General features: G+C 46.0%; 1 protein-coding gene across 7 annotated transcripts in view; it reads right to left on the minus strand.

Moving 5' to 3' along the window:
• The window catches only part of DIXDC1 (DIX domain containing 1), a 37,546-nt gene that overhangs the window by 9,149 nt on the left and 8,167 nt on the right, over positions 1-20,230 (minus strand). For 2 of the 7 annotated variants that reach the window (XM_054087116.1, XM_009569903.2), the window contains exons 2-9: positions 13,710-13,839; positions 12,720-12,845; positions 11,147-11,399; positions 9,875-9,982; positions 4,093-4,205; positions 3,515-3,663; positions 400-489; positions 250-303 (exon numbers count right to left, since the gene is read on the minus strand). In XM_054087116.1, the coding sequence (XP_053943091.1) occupies positions 250-303; positions 400-489; positions 3,515-3,663; positions 4,093-4,205; positions 9,875-9,982; positions 11,147-11,399; positions 12,720-12,845; positions 13,710-13,839 (1,023 nt within the window). Of the gene's footprint in view, positions 1-249; positions 304-399; positions 490-3,514; positions 3,680-4,092; positions 4,206-6,517; positions 7,179-9,874; positions 9,983-11,146; positions 11,400-12,719; positions 12,846-13,709; positions 13,840-13,969; positions 14,090-17,956; positions 17,976-20,230 lie in introns of those variants that run through there. The other 5 variants (XM_054087118.1, XM_054087117.1, XM_054087114.1 and 2 more) reach the window with 5 other exon arrangements.

The following is a 20,230-nucleotide window of genomic DNA, read 5'->3' on the forward strand; positions in this document are numbered from 1 at the left end:
TCCCACCTTTTCCCACAGAAAGAGCACATCAGGCCTTGAGCCATTTTAATGAGTTACAGAACAGCTGAGCAGCTCCCTAAGCCCCTGCTATTAAAACCATGAGAGAAAAAGATCACCTGGTCCCCCAAATCTGTCCTTCAGGGCAATGTCAAATACTTCTTTTCCAGCATCAGAACTTGTCACAGAGTAGGACAGTCTGCAAAGATCTCAACCCAAAACCTCTTTCCCTTTCATGGGTCCCCCTCTAACCTTTAGGTCTTGATTTTCTTCCACGCTCTGGTCCAGGCGACTTCGGATTATGATCTAAATGTAAAACGCCACAGTTATTATTGCACAAGACAAAAGAGCAGTGCAAAGAGTGGCTTGATCAGAGACATGTAGTTAAGGTGATGTCCTTACCAGCTGCTCTTCAGGACAGGCTCCGCGTTCAGAAAGTTCAAAGGACCCCTCCTGTTCATCCTCAGGTAGAGACCCATTGAGCAACAAAGCCTGGGAAGACAAAGAAAAAAAAAAATCTCTTCTTTGGGGATTTCAAAGGAAAAAAGGCTGGCTGCAGCCCCGGCTAGCAGTCACACATATCAACAGTCTCTAAACAGTTCCATTTTTCATTTCTGCTGACTTTATTCCTCAAAAATGAGTAGATTTTTTTCAGGAATGAACAAAGTATTTATCCCCTGAAAACTTCTCCCAGAGCTCTCCATCTGCCAATATTCTTCCCCACAGAAAGACACCAAACAAGGACAACAACTCATATTTTCAAAGCGTGAAGTCTATCTTGGGCTTCAGTCCAAGGGCAGCCTTCACTACAGTGACAGATTTGAAGCCTGAAGCAGAGACTGGACCAGGCTCACATCATGAGACTATTCTTCTGGCATGAGACTGAAACATCTGCTGCCAAAAGAAGCCATTCTCCTAACCACACATCTACCAAGACTTCAGTAACAGGATGCCCAAGGAAGCCTAATTCTGTTCTACACTAGATGAGACCAAGACATTCAGAACTGTTGTCTGAGTGAGGGAAGAGCCCTCAGTCCACACAGACAGGGAAAATCTTAAGCCATGCCATGCCCTGCCCTTGGGTAAGGCTATCAACAGCACAGTACTGGCTCCTTCAGTGGCTCCAAGGTAGCCCAGATCTCTACAGGTGCCAGAACTCCCACAGCAGGCTGAATCCAGCCTGAAAGAGGGAAAAGCACTTGCTGGAGGAAGCACAACTAGCAGGAGGACCAGGCTAGCTTTCCAGCAGAGCTACAGTACCGGCTTTCTCTAGCTGATGGTTTCACACCTATCTTTGTCTCTGTCTTCAGGGACTCGGGACACGTGGTATGTGCCAGGATGATGCATCTAACTGGACACTGGAAAGATATGCCTTTTTCAACTAGCTTCCTTATTAATTCCTATTTGAATTCCATGGCTAAAACCAAAATATCCCCTTTGCAGTAACGCACCTGTTCGGCCCCAGAAAACCTGAAGGCTGATGGGTCAGGTTCTGTCTACTGACAGAAACGCCCACCAAGGAGATGCAACTGCTGCCTAAGAGCAAATAGCAAACTGCATTCAGTTGATGCCAAAGCTCTTTGGAAAACTCTTTTCTTTGTATCCTAAAGTCTTCCCATTAGGATGCTCCAGCAGGAATCACACAGGAACATAAAAAGCTTACATGGTTTTAGCACCTTATGGGATAGATGTATATCAGGTCTCTGATATTTCAAACTCTCATGAAGTGGCAGCTCTTAAGTATTGAGCAAGAGGGGGAAAATCAATTAATCAAATCCAATTTCCTGGCTAGCAACATCAGCTGCTTCTTCCTGCTCCCAGGGGATGAGGGGGCAGCAATGCCAGCTGCTCACCCTCACTCCTGAAACACTGGGCCAGGGCTGGAGGAAGAGGACATGCCAGTCCCTCCAGTACTGCCTCTCCCTGCTCCCACTGGACTCGTAATGCAGACTGATTTTACCAGTGAACCAAACCATTTTTTTTTTGGAAGTCTTTTGTTTCCTGCCCATTGTCCAAAGGGAAAGTGTCTGCCCGCCCACACCCCTCCACTCCTGCTGCCTGTGCTTCTCACACAATCTCTGCTTTGTTTACTGGCACATAAATATTTACAATTCAAAGCCAGCATGGTTCTCAGCACAAACAGAAAGGAATATTCCTGAGAGCGTTCAGGGTCTTTACCATATGGATCAGGAGCTCCAGTCCCCACGCAAACACAGTGGGCTGAGGGTCACTTCATCAGGGAGTGACTGCAACGGGGCAGTAAGGAAAAGGTACCACAAGTAAACAGTTGTATAGAGAATGTACTAAATATTATAGCTCTGCCCAGCTCACTGAAAGACTGATGCAAGCCTGGGTGACCCCTGATCAGCTCTGTGAATCTGGATTGATTTCCTGACATTCCTTGTCTCTCTGCATTACTTCCGATCACAAATCACAGATCGACTGCTGTGTACTCTCAGGCTGCTAACAAAACCTACAGGATGCTACATGCCCTGGTGAAGAGGAATCTCAGCCCCAGTACATGGGAAAACACCACTGCATCTTCACTGCTTTGCACAGGAAGATGTGCTTTGCACGGTGATGGCAGATAGAGGAGTTAGCATAGCATCACAGGACAGGGCACCGGGCCAGTGCACACAGTTAGGATCTGGACTCCAACCAAAAAACACAGACATCACCTGCTAAACACTGGCTTTTACAGTCTCTGCAGTGTTTCTGTTCTTAACTGCATTCAGGTGCTCTTTGCCCTCTCACAGTCCACCTAAATTACTACTAGTCAACATCACTGACCTTCAATCTCCATTGAGATTTAATCTTCCTCTCTCTCTCCCCACATCCTTATCTCTCCCCCCCTACTGAATAAGGGCCTCAAATCCTATCAACACCAAGTTTTGGAGAAGCCTGAGCTAAGAAAAAGAAAAGGTCATGTCTAAATTGCACAAGTGGATGTTAAAATCCTTCCCCTGATGCCCTGGTAAATACACTGGGGCTGGAGAAGCTGCAGCCATCTCTCCTCCTTCCCTAGGCCCTCTTGGTTAAGCACTCTACACAGTGCCAGGAACAGGCTGGATCCAGCTGCCTTCTAAATTACATCTGGGACACTGGAAAAAGAAGGCTTTGGCATTCTCCATTCTAGAAAAGGTGACCACTACCAAATCACGATTGCTGGAGTCAAGAGAGCCTCAACATGACAAGAAAGGAAGATGTCAGTGTGCTTAGCCAGTAGCAGTCTGCTGCTGGAAATACTTCCTCATTCCCAAGGAGCTCTGCCCTGAAGGGACTCATCCCACAGCATGAGACACGGGAAGAACCACTGTCCCTCTTTAACTGAGCTGGCCTAAGAGAACAACCGACTTGTACAATCATGCCAGGAAACCTCATTGGACCAGGAGTCTCATTCATCTGTCAAGTTCCAGGCCAGTGTCTCAGCTGCAAGATAACCTGTCCTCCAGCTACAGCCGGTGGGGAAAAAAAAAGCATGTGCAAGGGAATGCTGGAAGAGAAGAAAATCCATTACCTGCAAACCAGAAATCATCTTCTTTGCTTCCTCCATTTCCTTTTCCAAATGGTCTTGTTGTTCCAAAAGCTGCACCTCCCATGAATTCTCTGAAAATGACCCAGGGTTTCCTGCTTGCCACTCAGGCTGGAAATGAGCTTCTATCTCTTCTGGAAGAGAGAGCAACTGAATTTGTTCATGACAAACAGAGACAAAGACTTGCATCGCACAATAATTGCCGGCTGTCCACACCAGCTATCACCAACAAACCAGCAGGTCCTCTAGCTGGTATCAAGGACGTTGTTGCAAGTGTGACATCTTGTGTGTTCTCAAGAATGATCTCATGACACTATGATGAAAGCATTCACCCCACAGTGAAAGTTAAATATGAACTCCTTCTCCAGTGCTTTTTATTTCCTGAGCACTATTTAGCAAGCCTCAGACATTGCCATATTACAGCACTGTTGTCATGTTAGAAGTTTGGGGATTGAGTTTTACACGGCGCTCAGAATCTGTTCACATTCTCTACATTCATTTCAGTCTCTGGGGAATTTTTCAGCAAGTTTGTGATCCCAATGAAAGCGTGACCTGCAAGGTACCTGTTCTGGTTTCTGTTTCTTCAGTCTGGCTGATCACAAGTCTTTCCTTCTCCTCTGATGGGGTTACAGTGGAGTCACTCTTCGCACTATGGATAGGACTGGGAGATGTAAGACTGTAGAAGAAAGGAGAAGCTGTTACTGATCAACATCATCCTTACCCGAGACACAAATGAATATGCAGGCAGCCTCATTGAAACCGAGAATTATCTGCTACTAGATTTGCTTACGGCATCTCAAGCTGGGCATGTAACTGTTCCATCACTCTAATCAGGGTCACAGCAGGCTAACTGGAAAGTAGCACAATGTGTCTCTTCATTTACCTTAACAGAACACAAGCCTGAGACTGCCACCACAGAATTCACACCACTTGGATAGGGGTAAGACCACTCTCTACTGAAGGTCTGCTCAAAACCAATTTACTGCGAGCCTTAAGGACACAGAGCAAGCCGAACAAAAAGCCACCCTGGCTTGCTGCATCACTTGCTCTGACTTTCAAAAGCATTCCTTCACTAACTTGAAATCCCAAGGGCAAATATTTCTGAAATTCAGATACCACTCACTCATGTTCTTATGTTAAAATCACTTGAAAATACCCACATATTTTCACTGGAGCCATCCCATCTGACTGCAAGGTTCAAACAATCTTCTTTCAGGAATTCTTCCTAAATACATCACCCAGACAACATCCAAAGGTGGCTGAAGCTCACTGACCCTGTCAATGTACCTCTAAAGTCACAGGAACTAATCCTTGCAAGTGTGGGCAGGAGTTAATTTTTCATTCTCCTCAACACAGAAACAAAGGGAAGAGAACAAAAAGACAGCAGTGTGGGAATAATATAATAGGTTTAGAAAAATAAGAGGCTTCGACAGTACGCCTTCCGCATCTTCCCAGCGCTGCTGCTTCATATTCTGCAGTGCTCCCACAGAATCAGAAAAGCTTTGCAATAGACATGGAAATGACTCGCTAGCAGCTCCCGTCTGGGTCCACTCCCACAGCCAGCGCTGGCCTACTTCTCATTTATGAGACTGCTTACAGGTCTGTAATATTTTTACGGTCCAGACTAAATGGACTTCCACACTAGGTCAAAGGAAGAGATGAATGCAACTTGGTGAGAAAACTGTTTTCTAACAGGGATCCTCAACAGCCCTTGTTCTTCCCTGCTCAGACAGGGCACACATGATTGTTAAAGGGGTCTAGGCCACCTGGCTTTGCTCAGGGACTCTCCTTCAGAAAAGCCAACTCAATTACAGCAGTCTAGATTAGGCACATGTTGTATACAACACTTGTAGTCAGTCCCCTGCTCCTGCTTGCCACTGAGTGGGTGCACAGCATCAACAAAATTGTTTGGGAGCCTACAGAGCACCTCTTGAGTTTGCATTACACAACAAAGATCAGAGGAAAGGATGAAACTTTCAAACAGCACAGGTATGAATGGGAAGCTCAGCTGATGGAACACGCCCAGCAGCTCCAAGAGGGATTTTACTTCTTTCTAGGAACAGATGTCTATATTCCCCCTGCCTGTTCTCAGCCAGTGCTCCAAATGTGCTGTCCTCCCGCTAAGGGCACCAAGCGGCACATTGCTGGGTCTCATCCATGAAAGAGATGGAAGAATGAGAACTGTCCAAGGAAAAAACAATACTAGCAACTGTTGGGCGAGAGGTGAAATTGAGGGAGGAGCAAGAGCAGGGAACTGGAAAGGAGAATGAGCAGGACAAAAAACAAGGGGACACAGACTAGAAATAACATTCCCCTCTTCCAAAGTCTCTTCCTCTCAGCACTGGATCCACAGCCCAGAGCAAACACAAATGACCCCAGCTGCAGCAGGGGGTGGAGTTGAGTGATCTTACAGGTCTCCACAACACAGTTTTATAGACAACCGCTTAGGTATTCCCGTGTCCACAGTCCTCTTTCCAGGCCGTTTCCCTATTTTTAGAAGGCCAGTGGGTTCACATGGCATCATGTGGCAACAGCGACAACCTCTCAAGCCACATCAAACAGTGAAACAGGCACCGAGATGCACCCAGGTGAAGCAGTAGCTCAGGTCAGGCTGCCTCAAACATGATACCATCAAGTTAACGCTAGAAACATTTCTACAGCTTTTGTATCAGTCACCAAACCCATTAGCATACAAAATATCCACTGATGCAATTTGCTGTTTAAAGTACATCACAATTCGTAATTAAAGCATGCCAAAATAAGCGCTGGGAAATTAAAGCTATTTAAGACAGATTTATGATGCAAACTGTTCCACTTTTAGCAGATGGTTTCTTAACCCATATCCTTTCTCCCTTGTGTCCCAGAGTTTCCAGTGCCCGCACAGTCAAGGCTTTAGGGTGACAACCCCAATGATAAGTCTGAATTCTCCTCATATTAATGAGCACCCCATCCCTGCTGTTTTAAATGACAACGGCAACAATCGCTCACCATTTGACCTGCTTCCCTCCCATGATCCCACTTTAACCTTTCGCCTCAAAGAATCTGTTCCCCGGGGAGCCTCAGGATTCTGCTACAGACATGCCTCTTCCCTTCCCATGCTCAGAATTCAGCGCAGAAGATGCCAGCTCCTGTCAAACTACTGGAGAAAAATCTGCAAGCCAGATCGCTTCACGTTAGCTGAAAGATTCACAGCAGAAGAAAAAACCTCAGGGTCTTTGCAAGCAACCATTGGATGGCAGATCAGCAGCCCCCACACACGCGTTTCATTCCAGAGTCAGGAAATTCTGCAGCCTGCGTTTTGCTTTTGCTGGTTCTTCTCTCTGGTTATTTGTCTCTTGATGCTGCATTTTGGTCAGCTGCACACCCAGTTGTTTTCATCACAAGGATCGCGATCGGGATTGCCAGTGGTGTTTCTCATCCCATTCTGCCCTCTTTAGACTCCAAGTGCCTTCTGCAGATGCCAACGAAGAGCCAAGCGAAGATGCTCCTGCAAGCAGTAGGCTCCCAGCTCTTCCAGGCTCGGATGCGGTTTTGGAAGATGGCATGCAGCACTTCCCAGCCCTATGCACGGCTGCCTCTTCCTCGCTATCTCCAGCTCCCTCTCCCTCCTGCTGTCACACAGGCTGTGCAAGGCAGAGCCTTTTCTCCGAGATGCCTGGCTCAGGGTGGGGGAGGGAAGGCTGGTGGAAGGGGAGGGGAAAGGGGGATGGATGGGTGAGGGGCTCAGTGGCCTGGGAATCCATCTGATTTTGGCAAATTTTCCATGAATCATTTCAATTGCCTTTGCTTATTAGAGCTTTTGTCTCTGGGAATTCTGTTATTCAGGCTGTGAGCTCTCTTATTGAGGAGTTAATGCAGAAACGCGCTGACAGGAGGCAGGGATGCTGCCCTGGGACAGACAACAGCACAATTAGATGGAGGAGTGGCTGCAGTTAATAAACATATCTCTCACTAATAAAAAAGCAGCTTGTTTCCCTCCACCAGTTCTCACAACTAGGATAGTATGTTTCTCTCTGGAAGCAAAGAGAAAAATCCATCTTGTTTTCATCACAAACCTCATGTCAGCAGAAGACATCCCCAGGAGCTGGAGGCTGGAATGCTCTCAATTTTTGGGGGTAGATCACCCACTGCTTGTATAAAGATTCTCAACACATTCTGTCCTACCAGCAATAACATCACCATCACCACACGGTAAGAGAATTCACAAGGGGAGGAGGAGGAGGAGGTGCTGATCTCTTTTCTCTGGAAACTAATGACAGGACCCGAGGGAATGGCAGGAAGGTATGAGGGGAGGGTTAGGTTGGATATTAGGAAAAGGTTCTTCACCCAGCGGCTGGTGGAGCACTGGAACGGCTCCCAGGGAAGCAGTCACAGCTCCAAGCCTGACAATATTCAAGATACATTTGGCCAACATCCTCAGACACAATGTGAATGTTTGGGTCGTCCTGTGCAGGGGACAGGACTCAATGATCCTTGTGGATCTCTTCGAACTCAGGACATGCAGTGATTCTACAGACTAATGATGTTATGGGGGAAACCAAAAAGCGTTACAAAGTGGCATAGGACATGCAGAGATATTTTCACTTAAAACACAGCCAGTATGAGATGACAGCAGCTGGCTGACAATCCACGGTGGGGCAGAGAAGAGTACACAACCTACTACAGCTGTCTCAAACTGAAGAGTGAGTGGAGAGAGCAGCACATTTCACTCTGTTCTACCGAGATTACAGCTCAGGAGTCCACACCAGAGTCCTGTGATATCAGCCACAAAATCCTGCTGCCAAGTCCAGAATTTTTATATCTGCCCTGGATGCAAATGACAGCTTCCAAAGGGCACTCTACTGACATCATGTGGAGGCAGCGGTCCAATACTGGCTCACACAGAGCTCCCACTCTTCCAAGTGTCTGTGTCTCTATTTATAAACACAACATCACCATGGCACACAGCAAATTTGGAGGATAAATACAAACTATTATGTTTGGTTTTTTCTCCTCTGTTGGACCAAGCAACCTTAATTCTTAGGTACATGGAGGCCTCTTTGTACTCTGGAGGATCAAAAGTGGTCTGAGAAATCCTGTGGAGACATTCTGCCCCTTTGGAAGCTGTCAGGGGCAACCTGTGTTAGGGAAATGAATGTCCTCAATCCTGCATCCACTGCAGGGTGGGGATTATTGAGGGACTCTGAGCAGCCCAGGCAGGACAAGGAGACAACAAAGCAGAGCTCAAGTTTACACTGGGCACAGAAAACTGTGAATCAGAGAGCTGCGGCTCTGCTCTCAGTCTATTCCAGAGGAGATTAAATGGAGCAAAGCATCATATCCAGAGGGAGATCTAGCATGTTAGTTACACAGTCTTTTGTCTTCAAGCCAATTTCTTGCTCTCTGGAGGAGAATATAAGCTATCCATGCTGGATCAAGCTCACACAATATAGTACCATTTTTCTTCAAAAGCCCTTTAAGCTACACTGTCTCTCCTATATCCATGCAACAAACAACACAGCCATGTGTCTTCCCCTCTGTCCTCCACTGCTCAAGTTTTGGAGAGCAAGAGTTTTCCTTCTGTCCCAAAACAAATGGTACCGCAAAGAGCTTGTAAGGCACCGCTGTAACGTGCTGTACCTGTCACATGCTGCTCAGTTCCCAGCTGCAAGTTGTGGCTTTTCCGATTGGGAATGTAGCACACACTGTCATGTGAACCAATCCTGGCTTCTATGGGTTCTATTTCCTTAGGAAGCCTCTACTTGCACCAGAAGTCAAGGCCACAGGCTGTTTATAGCACTGAGCACGCACTTCTCGGGATCCAAGTCCTACTTCAAAGGGAAAGTCACTTCCAATGGAAACCACACTAAACTGCCCTTCAGGCTTCCAAGCAGTATGCAGAGGATTCTTAAAGTAAAATAAATGCAGCACTTAATATTGAAGGTGAAAGTCTCGGAGATGGAAAGTTAAATTAGATAACTGTAAATCTAGAGCCCGTTAAAGGTGATGGATGAGGGCACAATGGCAATGAAGACACCACTGCAGATCCCCCAGGACCATATATCTGAATTAAAGACTGGTGTGTTCATATAAGTGGTGTTCAAATCCATGCATCCCCCATCTCCATCCCTCTACAGGGCATGAGATATGTTGGTTTAAGTTCCTTTCCTCTGTATCTTTTTGAGATCCATTTCACCTGTGGGAGAAATGGCAGTAAACCACAACATGATGTTTGCTCCTGAGGCTTCGTTCTCCAGGAAACTACGTGCTGTGAATTCTATTTTCTATCGGAGCTAACCAGATCACAGTGATACGAGAGGACACTCAGAGAAAGTCAAAGGACTAAGAAGAGATAAAGTTCCTTACCTGACAGAGTGGGACTCCACTGGCATGTTCTGCTGCCCTTCGTATTGCTGCACCAGTGCCCGCACACTCCAGTAGGGGTTTTCGATCTCCTCATCCATGCTGCTGTTTCTGGGGATGATAATTATACAGTGAGGGAATCCTTACTTGACAGGAGCTGAAATTCTTGTCTCCAAGAAAGAGGGTAGGAAAGCTAATGAAAGGAAGGCAAGGAGGAGGGAACAGCTAGAAATCTGCCAGTTAAGGCAATTCTCCTATCAGGGAGCTCCATCCCATCTGCTTGGAGTGAGGGAAATGGGCAAATAGGCCCTCCCCCTTGAAACTCATCCCTAATTCTGCAACTAGAAAACTGCAAAAGCTCTGGGAAGGCAAGGAAAAGAATAGAACATGCGAATAGCACAAGGATTGGCTTTTCTGAAGAACTCTTGGCCCAAGGCCTTCGCAAGAGAAACCTTTAACACTCAATTTTTCATCAAAATACACCATTTCAACCTCATGTCTTGGATACTCCCTCGAGCTGCTATCATATGGGCAAGTGACCTTCAGCTGCGTAAATTAAACCCTCAACAGACCACCATCTGGCTCCCATTTAAATGTCACTACTATCCTTATAATCCAGATAGCACCTTTTGGCAAGTGTTAAATGTGCTTTTCAGAATTACACATTCCTCTGTACTTGGCTCATCCCCCCTCGTTATCACCACAACTCCTCCACTTCCAGGGTGAGGCTGCATCACCTGATTCACAGCACATAACAGCCCCTCCTGTACAGCAGGAAGCAGAACATTGGGGTGAAGAGCAATGTAGAACGCAAAATGGACTCGTACAGGAGGTCTGCCTCAGGTCTGGCAGCAATAGCTCCCAGATCTGTGACCAGTAAGACCTTACTTTCATTTCACTTGAAATGAGGATGTCTCCAAGCAGACAGCACCAAGAAAGGGCACTGCACTCAGCATGAAATGGGAAAATGATGCAGCAGAGTTCTCACTGGCTTAGATATAAAGAATTGTTCTTTTCCAGGGAGATAATAGAGATTCTGCAGTTATTTTGCTGTAAAATCTGAAAATAACTTGGAATACCTGCAGCTTGCACCATGAGGCAGCCAGGATAGGTCACTACTCCCCCATTTAGGTTTCAGTGCAACTGCAGTGGTTTGCACAATAGGAATCCTACCTTATGCCAGGAATTGTTAGGATAAAGAGGCATCTATTTTAAAAGATAATGTGTCCATCTGCTAACACGACCTGGCCTCACATAACCAGGAAAACTCATTACCTCTGTCTGTGCCGGAAAACATCTCGCCCGGATTGCAAGACGTCTTGACGCACATCTGCCAGAGCAGCCACTGCCCCTTGGGCCACTGCAGCTGCCGAGCGAGGCCGGTGGTGGCTGGCAGATGAAGCAGATGAGCTCTTCCCCACTGTGCCAGCAGGGCTGTGGTGCATCGCTCTCCCAGAGCCTGGTTTGAAATGAGCAGCTAAGGCTAGGATCAACCTCATGATAGATTTCAAGTTCCCGTCAACGATATCTGCAAATAAAGCCAAGAACAATGCCATTAACATGACACTCCACCAGAGCTCTACCTGGCCAACAGGAATGAATACAATTAAACCCAAATAGCTGTGCCAGTAAATGAGACCGATACAGAAAGGGCTGCATTACAGCACCGATGTTTGTCTTGTACAGAGCAACAAACTGCCTGCCACCTACAGATCACAAGTTTAAATGCTCTGAGCAGACCTGAGCGTTCTCTCTCTGTGGCCATTTCCAGCTCACAATCCAGTAGGTTACACGACAGCCCTGATAATTACTGAACACTCACTGGAAAAAGACAGCAGTTATTTCAGAATACCGCTACACTTGCAGTCACTTTGATTAGATTATGGCATTAGCATTTTTTGTTTAATACTAAAGACCAGATAACAACAACTTATTTCTAGCAATTTCTATCCTGTACCATAAACTGTAGCACCTTGGAAATATTAATTACTTGGTTTTTATAACATCACACTAGGAACTTCCTCCAGCATACAATCTAGCTCAAACATGTTGATCTCAAGTTCACTGCAAAGGTCAGCCTTTCTTTCAGGCTAGGGTTTCTCAAAACAATTCAGTCAACCGAGATACTCAAAGTTATAAGGACAGATTTTCCAAATATCAGAGGCATTCTAAAAAAAAACCTAAACAAACCCATAAGTGCTGGAATAACCAAACCTAAAGGCTGGTTATTCTTTGGTTTAGTAACAAAAACATTAGAAAAGGCCATCATTAGTCACAGTGCCTGTAAATTCCACACAATTAATGGAGAACATGAAGCCAAAAGGTTGTGTGAATCATCTGAAGTCTCAGCATCAGTCAGTGTCAGAACCATGACCAGGGTCTGGAGCACGTGCCCAGGAGCCTCGTGTCTGTATCCTCTGCTGTGGCCACATGCCATTGTTCTGTTGCAGATCCAGGTTGATCTTTGCTTGTGTAAAGCTTACACCAATATTGCTATCATTTCTATAGCAACAAGCTTGCAAGGCAGCCTGCAACATTACCAAAAGGAACAACACAACCCAGGTTTATACGACCTTTTAGTGACAGATTCTGAGTCTGTATTCCTCATTACAACATTACTTGGTCTCCAGACTGCTCAGTAGCAGAAGCACTTTTGGTTCTGTGCACTGTGCTGCTACCAAAAGGAGTCAAGTACACAGCATCATTCAACCCCAAACCTGTTAGTAAACCACAGGAGGGAAAATACCCATCCAACTCCCCCACAAATCAATGCATTCCATTTGATATGAAGACAGAAATCAACCTCCAACAGATAGAACCTTCTGTGGTGGCTGCCAGGAGCACGTACCCTTTGCTGATGTCTGATGCATGCGGATCTTTTTTGATGCCACAAACTGCAAGACTTTCTCCACATTTTCCCTCATCTCCTGTGAGCTGGTGGGGTTGACCTGAATGCCGTTCAGCTTCTCACCAGCTAAAGGAGTGAAAAAAAACTTTATTAGACAAGAACTGAACCTCTTGATGCCATCACAGGAATTGCTATAGGCATCGGACAACCTTTTATCTTGTCTGGGTGCTGCAAGAGGCACTTGTGGCTCTTTCTTCTGCTTTTAAGGGATACAGCACCAGGAATAACTAGGCTGGAGACCGTACTGGGTGTTTTACACAGCAAGACTTTGGTACCAGAGGGTCTACAGAGTTGGCTTCCTTGAGAAGATGCTAGAGGCTTCCCCCAAGCCTGACGCAGCCCATTCCAGCTGGCTCCTAGACTACCCACTGGTGGCAAAGGCTGAGCCCATCGGTGATAACACATTTAAGAGGGGCAAAACCTGCTGCACAACAGCAGCCAGGAGAAAGGAGTGAGACTGAGACAGAACTCTGCAGGCAGAAAGATCAGTGAGGAAGGAATGGGGTGAGGTGCTCCAGGCACCAGAGCATGGATTCCACCACAGCCTGTGGTCGAGACCATGGTAGGGCAGGTTGTCCCCTGCAGCCCATGGGGGTCTACAGCAGAGCAGGTATCACCTGCACCATTTGCCTACAAGGCGAATCCTTTCATAACTCCATTTCAGCCTCACAAGAGTTAATATGGGCCCTGACAGGTTTTTGCACATCCAATTTCACTGCCTGCTAAAACATAAGGACTTTAACAGAATAGCATTTATGATTTGCTTTTCATTTGTTTTCATTCAAAGTCACTCCTTCCTGCTCCCCCAAGCTCTGACACTGTCATTTACATCTGCCAGCCCGCCTGACAGATGTCAGCGCCAGGGCCAGCCTCTCCTGCACAGCATCCAAAACTGCAAGATGAAAAACAGTGCCAGATGGCATTACTGACCCACAATCTCAATGAGCAAAGCAAGAATGACTCCATCTCTGAGATCCTGTCGCAGGTCTTGGACTGGCTTTATTGTTGGCTTCTTCTTCAGCTGGGAATTCACCCAGGCCACATATGCCTGAAGTTGTTGCTGAAAATAGAACACAAAATGTTTGCACGTCATTGTCATTTCTGGGGGAAGTTGCATAGCTCTCACTTTTCTTTCATCTTCACAGACTTCATTGCATTTTGCCTGGGAAAACAAACCCCAGTGGTCTTACCTCATCCTGAAGCCTGCTGAGCACTGACTGACATCACTGCACACTGCGGTGCAGCTCGCCCCACACCAGGGCAAGACTCATGATCCAAACATAGCTGAGAAAAAAAGCTTGATGTGACATTTAATCCAGGTTGGTGCCAAACCAACACTGTCACGGCCTCATTTTCAGTGCCAGAATTGGTTCACTTACAGCATTTAGCATCCCATCCACAGTGTTTTCTTCCACGTATCAAAAAAAGTAGAAAACCCACACACAGAAGCAAGAAACCCTGTGTTATTTCCCATTGAACTATGGCATCTACCAAAAGGAAGAGCCAGAATAGACAACAGCTTTCCTCTTCAAGGCTCCCAGCATGGCTCATTTGTAACAGTTTGCACAAGAGGGAAGAGATACCCTGTTGTACGGCCCCTTCCTCCAGATCCTGGGAGCTGCATCAGCATTTCCAATGGCCCAGTTTCTATTTCTGTACACATGGAAGCTGGCTCGCCACAGCACTTTACACTTCAAGACCAGAGAGCAAGGAGCACTGCATTCCCAGCAGGTCATGCTGGATGCTGCTCGAGACGGCTGTGCATGTTGCCACAGGGAGGAGACCAGGGACGCAGAAACTCAGGTTTCTGGTCTGTGTGAGGGTCCAAGTGACTGAAAAGCAAAGAACACGTTGACAGAACCTTTCCCTTTCCATCCCCCTCTTGGTAGCACACCCATGACTAGTGTGAGCACTGGTAACACCAAAATCCCATTGGGCAGGGTTGGTGTGGTACATGGAGGGTAAACAAACTGATCCATTTATGAGATTACCCCCCTTTTCACTAAGCTTCCCATTATTCTGCCAATGCAGCAGGTTTAAGTCCCCATTCCATATTATCTCAGCAATGTCAGTCAGAGTTGATGCTTTTACAGCCCATCAAAGTCACAATCTGATCACAGCTTCATTCTTAATTATCCCGACACAGGAAATCCAACTTTAATCGCACCACGGTTCGGTCTGCTGGCTCAGAAAGGTGACTGGACCTGCACTGAATCAGTTCTGCTCACTCAGCAGAGAGCTGGAAAGCAGGACACAGGAGAGGAGCGTGTGGGACAGCCTGATGGCATTGGGAAAAAGGAAGCAGAAGTGGCAGATGTGATGCAGGATTGCCAGAGCAGGCTTGGTCTGTCACGCGGGTGGGATCCACACGCTCTTTGGCTCTCACGGTAGCAATGCAGATCAGTTTGCCTGCCCAGTTTCAGAGGTCTTTATTTTCTACTTAACTGGGCGCTGTGGAGAATCAACAAGCCTGGACTTCATCTCTTGCACACAATGATCCTGCGCTGATTTTTCAGCGCAGCAGAGGCAACCCTTGCCAGGTGCAAGGATCAATTGTATTTTAACTGATCACGTGGGCACGGAGATTCAGTCTCAGTCTGATGGCAGACTGGCCACAAGCCTTCTGTTACACAGACTCAATTTATTTAAACAAGGACCAGAGAAGAGGCAGGTTTGTTTATGAGGAACACAACATCATTATAGAAATGGCTAGGTTCATAAGCAAAGATATACCAAACAAAGTTCAGCATGAAAACTGCAAGTGAGGAATATAACCTCAGCACAGTTGTGTTTACCAGCTTGTTGTCAATTTTCAATTAATTGTATGAAGTTATATGAACTGTTATATTGTACCTATTTCCAGCCTGCAGAAAACCTGCAATTTTTATACAAGTCAATGTAGTTCTTCCATCCAAACACCACTGTTTTCACTTAAAGGAAAAACAGACCCTTTCACCGGGCAGTTTGTTTTCTATTTCCTTTCTATAAACATTCTTCATGCTTTCATAAGAAAGCATTTTTGGCAAATTTCTCTCTTAAAAGCATAAGAGGGTTGAAATTGTTATTATTAGAAAGAAAGGCACTCCCAAATCCCAGTGCATTTCCATTTTAAACAAAGATTATTAAAAGGAGGATTCTGAGGCAATGGAACATGGATGTCACCATTCCAAAGTAACTTCATAGCAGTAGCTTCTGTAATATGGGAGACTCACATTTCATTAACGGAGTGACTTTGGTTGGTTGGTTGTTTCTGCTTTTTTTTTTCCCATCCACTAAAGCATAAGATTTTCCTGCAGGATCTCAGACAGTTGGACTGCTCAGCATTTCCTGATTTTGTATCCAAAAATTAGAACTAATAGCTTTAGCAAGAGTCTTGGATTGCTGCAAAGCTAAAAACCCAGGAGTAAGTTGTCGCTTCTGGCTGCTGAGGCAAGCAAGCGACTGAACTTACCAAGAAAATCACAGATACCAAAGTTTAGTGACCTAAAAATAGTCAAGCGTTAAATGCATGAAGGGACAAAGCCCCCAAGCTCCTTCACAGAAATCCCCAATAACAGTTTTTAGGCTAGTGAGTCAAAAATACTTTGCCACTCCCTGTGCCTTCCGCATCAGCTGGCATGAACTGGGCAGTGACAAGGACATTGTGGGCATTCCTTTGAAGTCCCACACTTCCAACAAGAACATCAGGCCTTGACCCACAGCCGCAGATTCAGATTAATGAATCAGACCCATTACAAAAAAGTAAACTGCTCTCTTCAATTCCTCTGAATTCCATTCGCTTCAAACTCAAAGATGTGTATCTCAATTTACAACAGAACAGCCCATGTCCTACCACAGCAACATGATCTGCTGCTTGGACAGATATCATTCATAGCATCTGGTCTGGAAATTACTCTAGGTATCAACTTCCAGCACAGAGAGAACAAAGATTTACTGGAACATATTCTGCCAGGAAAGCAGCAGCTCTACAGGGCCTATTCCACCCCAGAAAAATACTCCCAAGCCTCAGCTCATCACTTGTCCACACCAGAACCACACACGCCATCATCATTTCTGGCTGCCAGCATCCTAGCTCAAACGATACACGTGCCCCCATCCAGTCTCACCTAGCTTTCAGCTCCTCTTGGTCTAGAAAACTCCAAGAGGGAGAGAAAGAAGGTTGGAAACAAACAAAGAGGTGGAGGACACATCTGAAAGGCACTCCCTTCCCTTTTCCCAGGCTGTCCCCCTGGGCAAGACCTCCAAGATCATCCAGCTCAACCACCAGCCCATCAGCACCGTGCCTACTAAAGCATGTTCCAAAGTGCCATGTCTACACATTTTTCTAATCCCTCCAGGGATGGTGACTCCACCACTGCCCTGGGCAGCCTCTTCCGATGCTTCACTACTGTTTCAATAAAGATATTTTCCCTGATATCCAATCTAACCCTTCACTGGTGCAATTTGAGGCCATTTTCACACTGCTTCCTGACCGCAAAGTAGGACATTGCATTTTATGCCTTCTAATTAATTAGCAGAAAGCAGCAGAGCAAATACAACCCACACTGAGTGAAGGATGTGGGATAAGCCTTTGTGCCCAGCTGGGTGGACCCAACAGTTCCCCAGCCTGGCTCAGTTCCTCTACTCTGACAGCCGCTCAAGTTGCTAGTGCTCCTGTTGTTTAACTCTTGTCTTTCTAGTTGAGGGGAAGGTCCTGTGGGACCTATTACACCAATCCTGTGATACTGGAATAATGCTACTGCAGCTTCCTACAGAAGCTCCAAACTGCACAAGACTGACCCAAGCCCCAGAGCTTCCCCTTGCTGGTTTATAACCTGTTAGGGCTGACAACAGTTACTGTTCCATCAAGTTCCATAATAACTGGATAACTCTTCCTTCAACCACTGACCACTCAGGAGTTTGCTGCTTCTTCCTGCATTTTCGTTTGAGCTGCTGTTCAGCCAAGTCTTAGACTCAATGGGGTTCATGCTGCTCTACTCCTGCACTGATATTTCTTTCGGAACCAGAATTTTCAGAAGAAAAACATACCAGCCCAGTCTAAGATTTACTACGCAGAGTACACATTATTAGGATTATGGTGGAGTTAAGCTTAATCCTATTTCTGTTAACACAGCTTTGTGTTCCAAAAAAAGGCCAAGTTTACCTGCACTTTGCAATGGGAAGAGCTGCTCTCTTACCTGATGGAAGTTGGAGCCCACACAGCTTCAGCTCCCAGCAGATCATTGTAGGGTGTTTGAATCCAAGGCACTCCAGAAGCCTTAAGAGGCTTTGCCTGGCAGGAGAAGATTTATAAAGCAAGGTACAAAGGAAGGGGGGGGGGGGGGGGCAGCTGCAGCTGTAAGGAATTTCCCAAACTGCAGGCACTTCTGCTGGCAGTTACAGGTTAGCACTTCAGCAAGCACAACATATCTTAGAAGAGAATTTAACTTTGGATCACTTGTCCAGCACACACCCTGAAGAAGGACCTCAGATCTTCTGGCTATAGAAAACACCTGTGGAGGTCAGGAGCGTGTATCTGTGCTTTCAACTGACAGCCAGTGCTATACAGGAGGAGAAAACCCTTCCAGGGTCAGCAGATCTTCCTCGCTGGCTGCAATCCCTCACTGATAATTACAATTAAGTGTCATTATCCAGTAGGTCCCACAGGTGGATGAAAAGCAGCAGCTCTGCTGCAAATCCCCTGCCAGCTGTAGGTGTCCTTGCTGTTCTCACCTAACCAGTGCACCTGAGTTAGGGCTCAGGTTTCTCCCCTCACAATCATCCACCGGTGCCTGGATACACTGCTCTGCCTTCTACTTTCAGTATCTACATCACGCTGTATAAGGTTAATTTCCACCTCCTCTGAGATCAGGTCACTGCACATTTTGAAGCTGGCCACATCTCCATCCTTGGACAAAACCATTCTTAGCGGGCAGATGCTCCAGAGGGTCTGATCTCCAGCAGCCTGCCGCGACATGCTCTGCTTCTAGGAAGAGATGACTTTTCTGCCTTCATTTGATGAGTTTGAACCTATCCTTACTGTTGAATTTACGGAAGCAGCCTGGAAGAATAACGTTTCTCGTAACCTTTACTCTGCTTTTCCTTTACACCCTACGGACACAGCCCAAGCACCAGGTCTAACAAGGTTGATAATAACAGCCCTCATGCTATGAGGTTGGTCTCAGTATGAAAGGCATTTACTGTCTGTCTGTTCAGAGCAATAAACCGAATCGCCTCAACCGTGAAGCTCAAAGGCTGGCCTAATTGACCCAGGATGTAATGTTTAAGGTCTTGTGTGATTTCTAAGTTTCCTGACGTTACCTTAATTAGATGGGAACTGTAATTTTCCACCCAGTGTTCCTCCAGTTTGTTTTTTCTTTTCTTTTCTTTTTTTTTTTCTGTTTGAGAAGGGCTTTGTATAAGCAGAAAATAAAAACTCACAACCAAAATGTTTCTCTCTGCTCTCAAAGCCAGCAGAAGGTTTTTTTTCCCTTCAAAACTGCTCATTAAAAATGATTCAGGCTGTTTAATGTCTCAGGATAGCTCTTGCTGTATCCAACAGTGAATGCCACCCAATTACGACCAGAACATGATGCCAGAAAAAAGATATACACCCACAGGACTCCACTTTCATAAAACACTTACTCTAAAGTAGGAGGTGTAATTTCATCCAAAATAACTTTTGGTCTGATGTGTATTTTCCAAATCTTCTATAAAAAACCTGTCTCGAGCATAGACGATGCCTCAGTACAGCGACACAGTTTGGAAAAGGAGGCACCCACACAATCTAATACACACCAGGAGACAGAAATACTGTGTGAGCTGCAAAAGACCAGGAGCTCCTTAACCCTCCTCCCATATCAGAGTGAAAGCACGGACATTTCCAACACACCTGGCCAAATTTTTTACTGATTTGCTTGAGACCCAGAAAGAAAGTTTATCCTGAAGTCTCGATGATATTCTATCCAGTAAATGTTTCCTATAACTTCTAAGGTCACTTGCAAAGACTCAAGCAGTGAAAACACCAACAGTCAGACGCCCACACCCCAAAATGTCACTGCCATTCGAAGCCAGATTGTGGCTTTAGGGATAATTTCTGGCACTTTCACAAGATGTTTTAGTGCTTCTGCATTTCCCCCTGTCTGGTACTTTGAGGCCCTTTTCTTACATGGGCAGTGTTTCTGTGCAAAAAGCTGAGCCACGAGAGATCTTTTACTGTAAAATGCCAGTACTTCGGAGCACATGATTCACTCTGAATTATCAAATGGTTCCACTGCACCCAAACAAAGCCTAAGGTCTGTCAAAACCAGTTGCACGGAGACATTCCGTGATGCTTCAGGAAAGAAAAGGAGCATTGTTCCTTTTTTTTAGTAGGATGCAGTCACCAGCCCTGTGCACAGAAAGAAAAGCAGTTTTGGCAGGAGATGGAGAGACTGAACAGTGTTGCGTGAAGGCAGGAACCTTTCACATGA

This window comes from Cuculus canorus, chromosome 23 (genome assembly GCF_017976375.1).
Source record: "Cuculus canorus isolate bCucCan1 chromosome 23, bCucCan1.pri, whole genome shotgun sequence".
In the NCBI taxonomy this organism is placed as follows: Eukaryota; Metazoa; Chordata; class Aves; order Cuculiformes; family Cuculidae; genus Cuculus; species Cuculus canorus.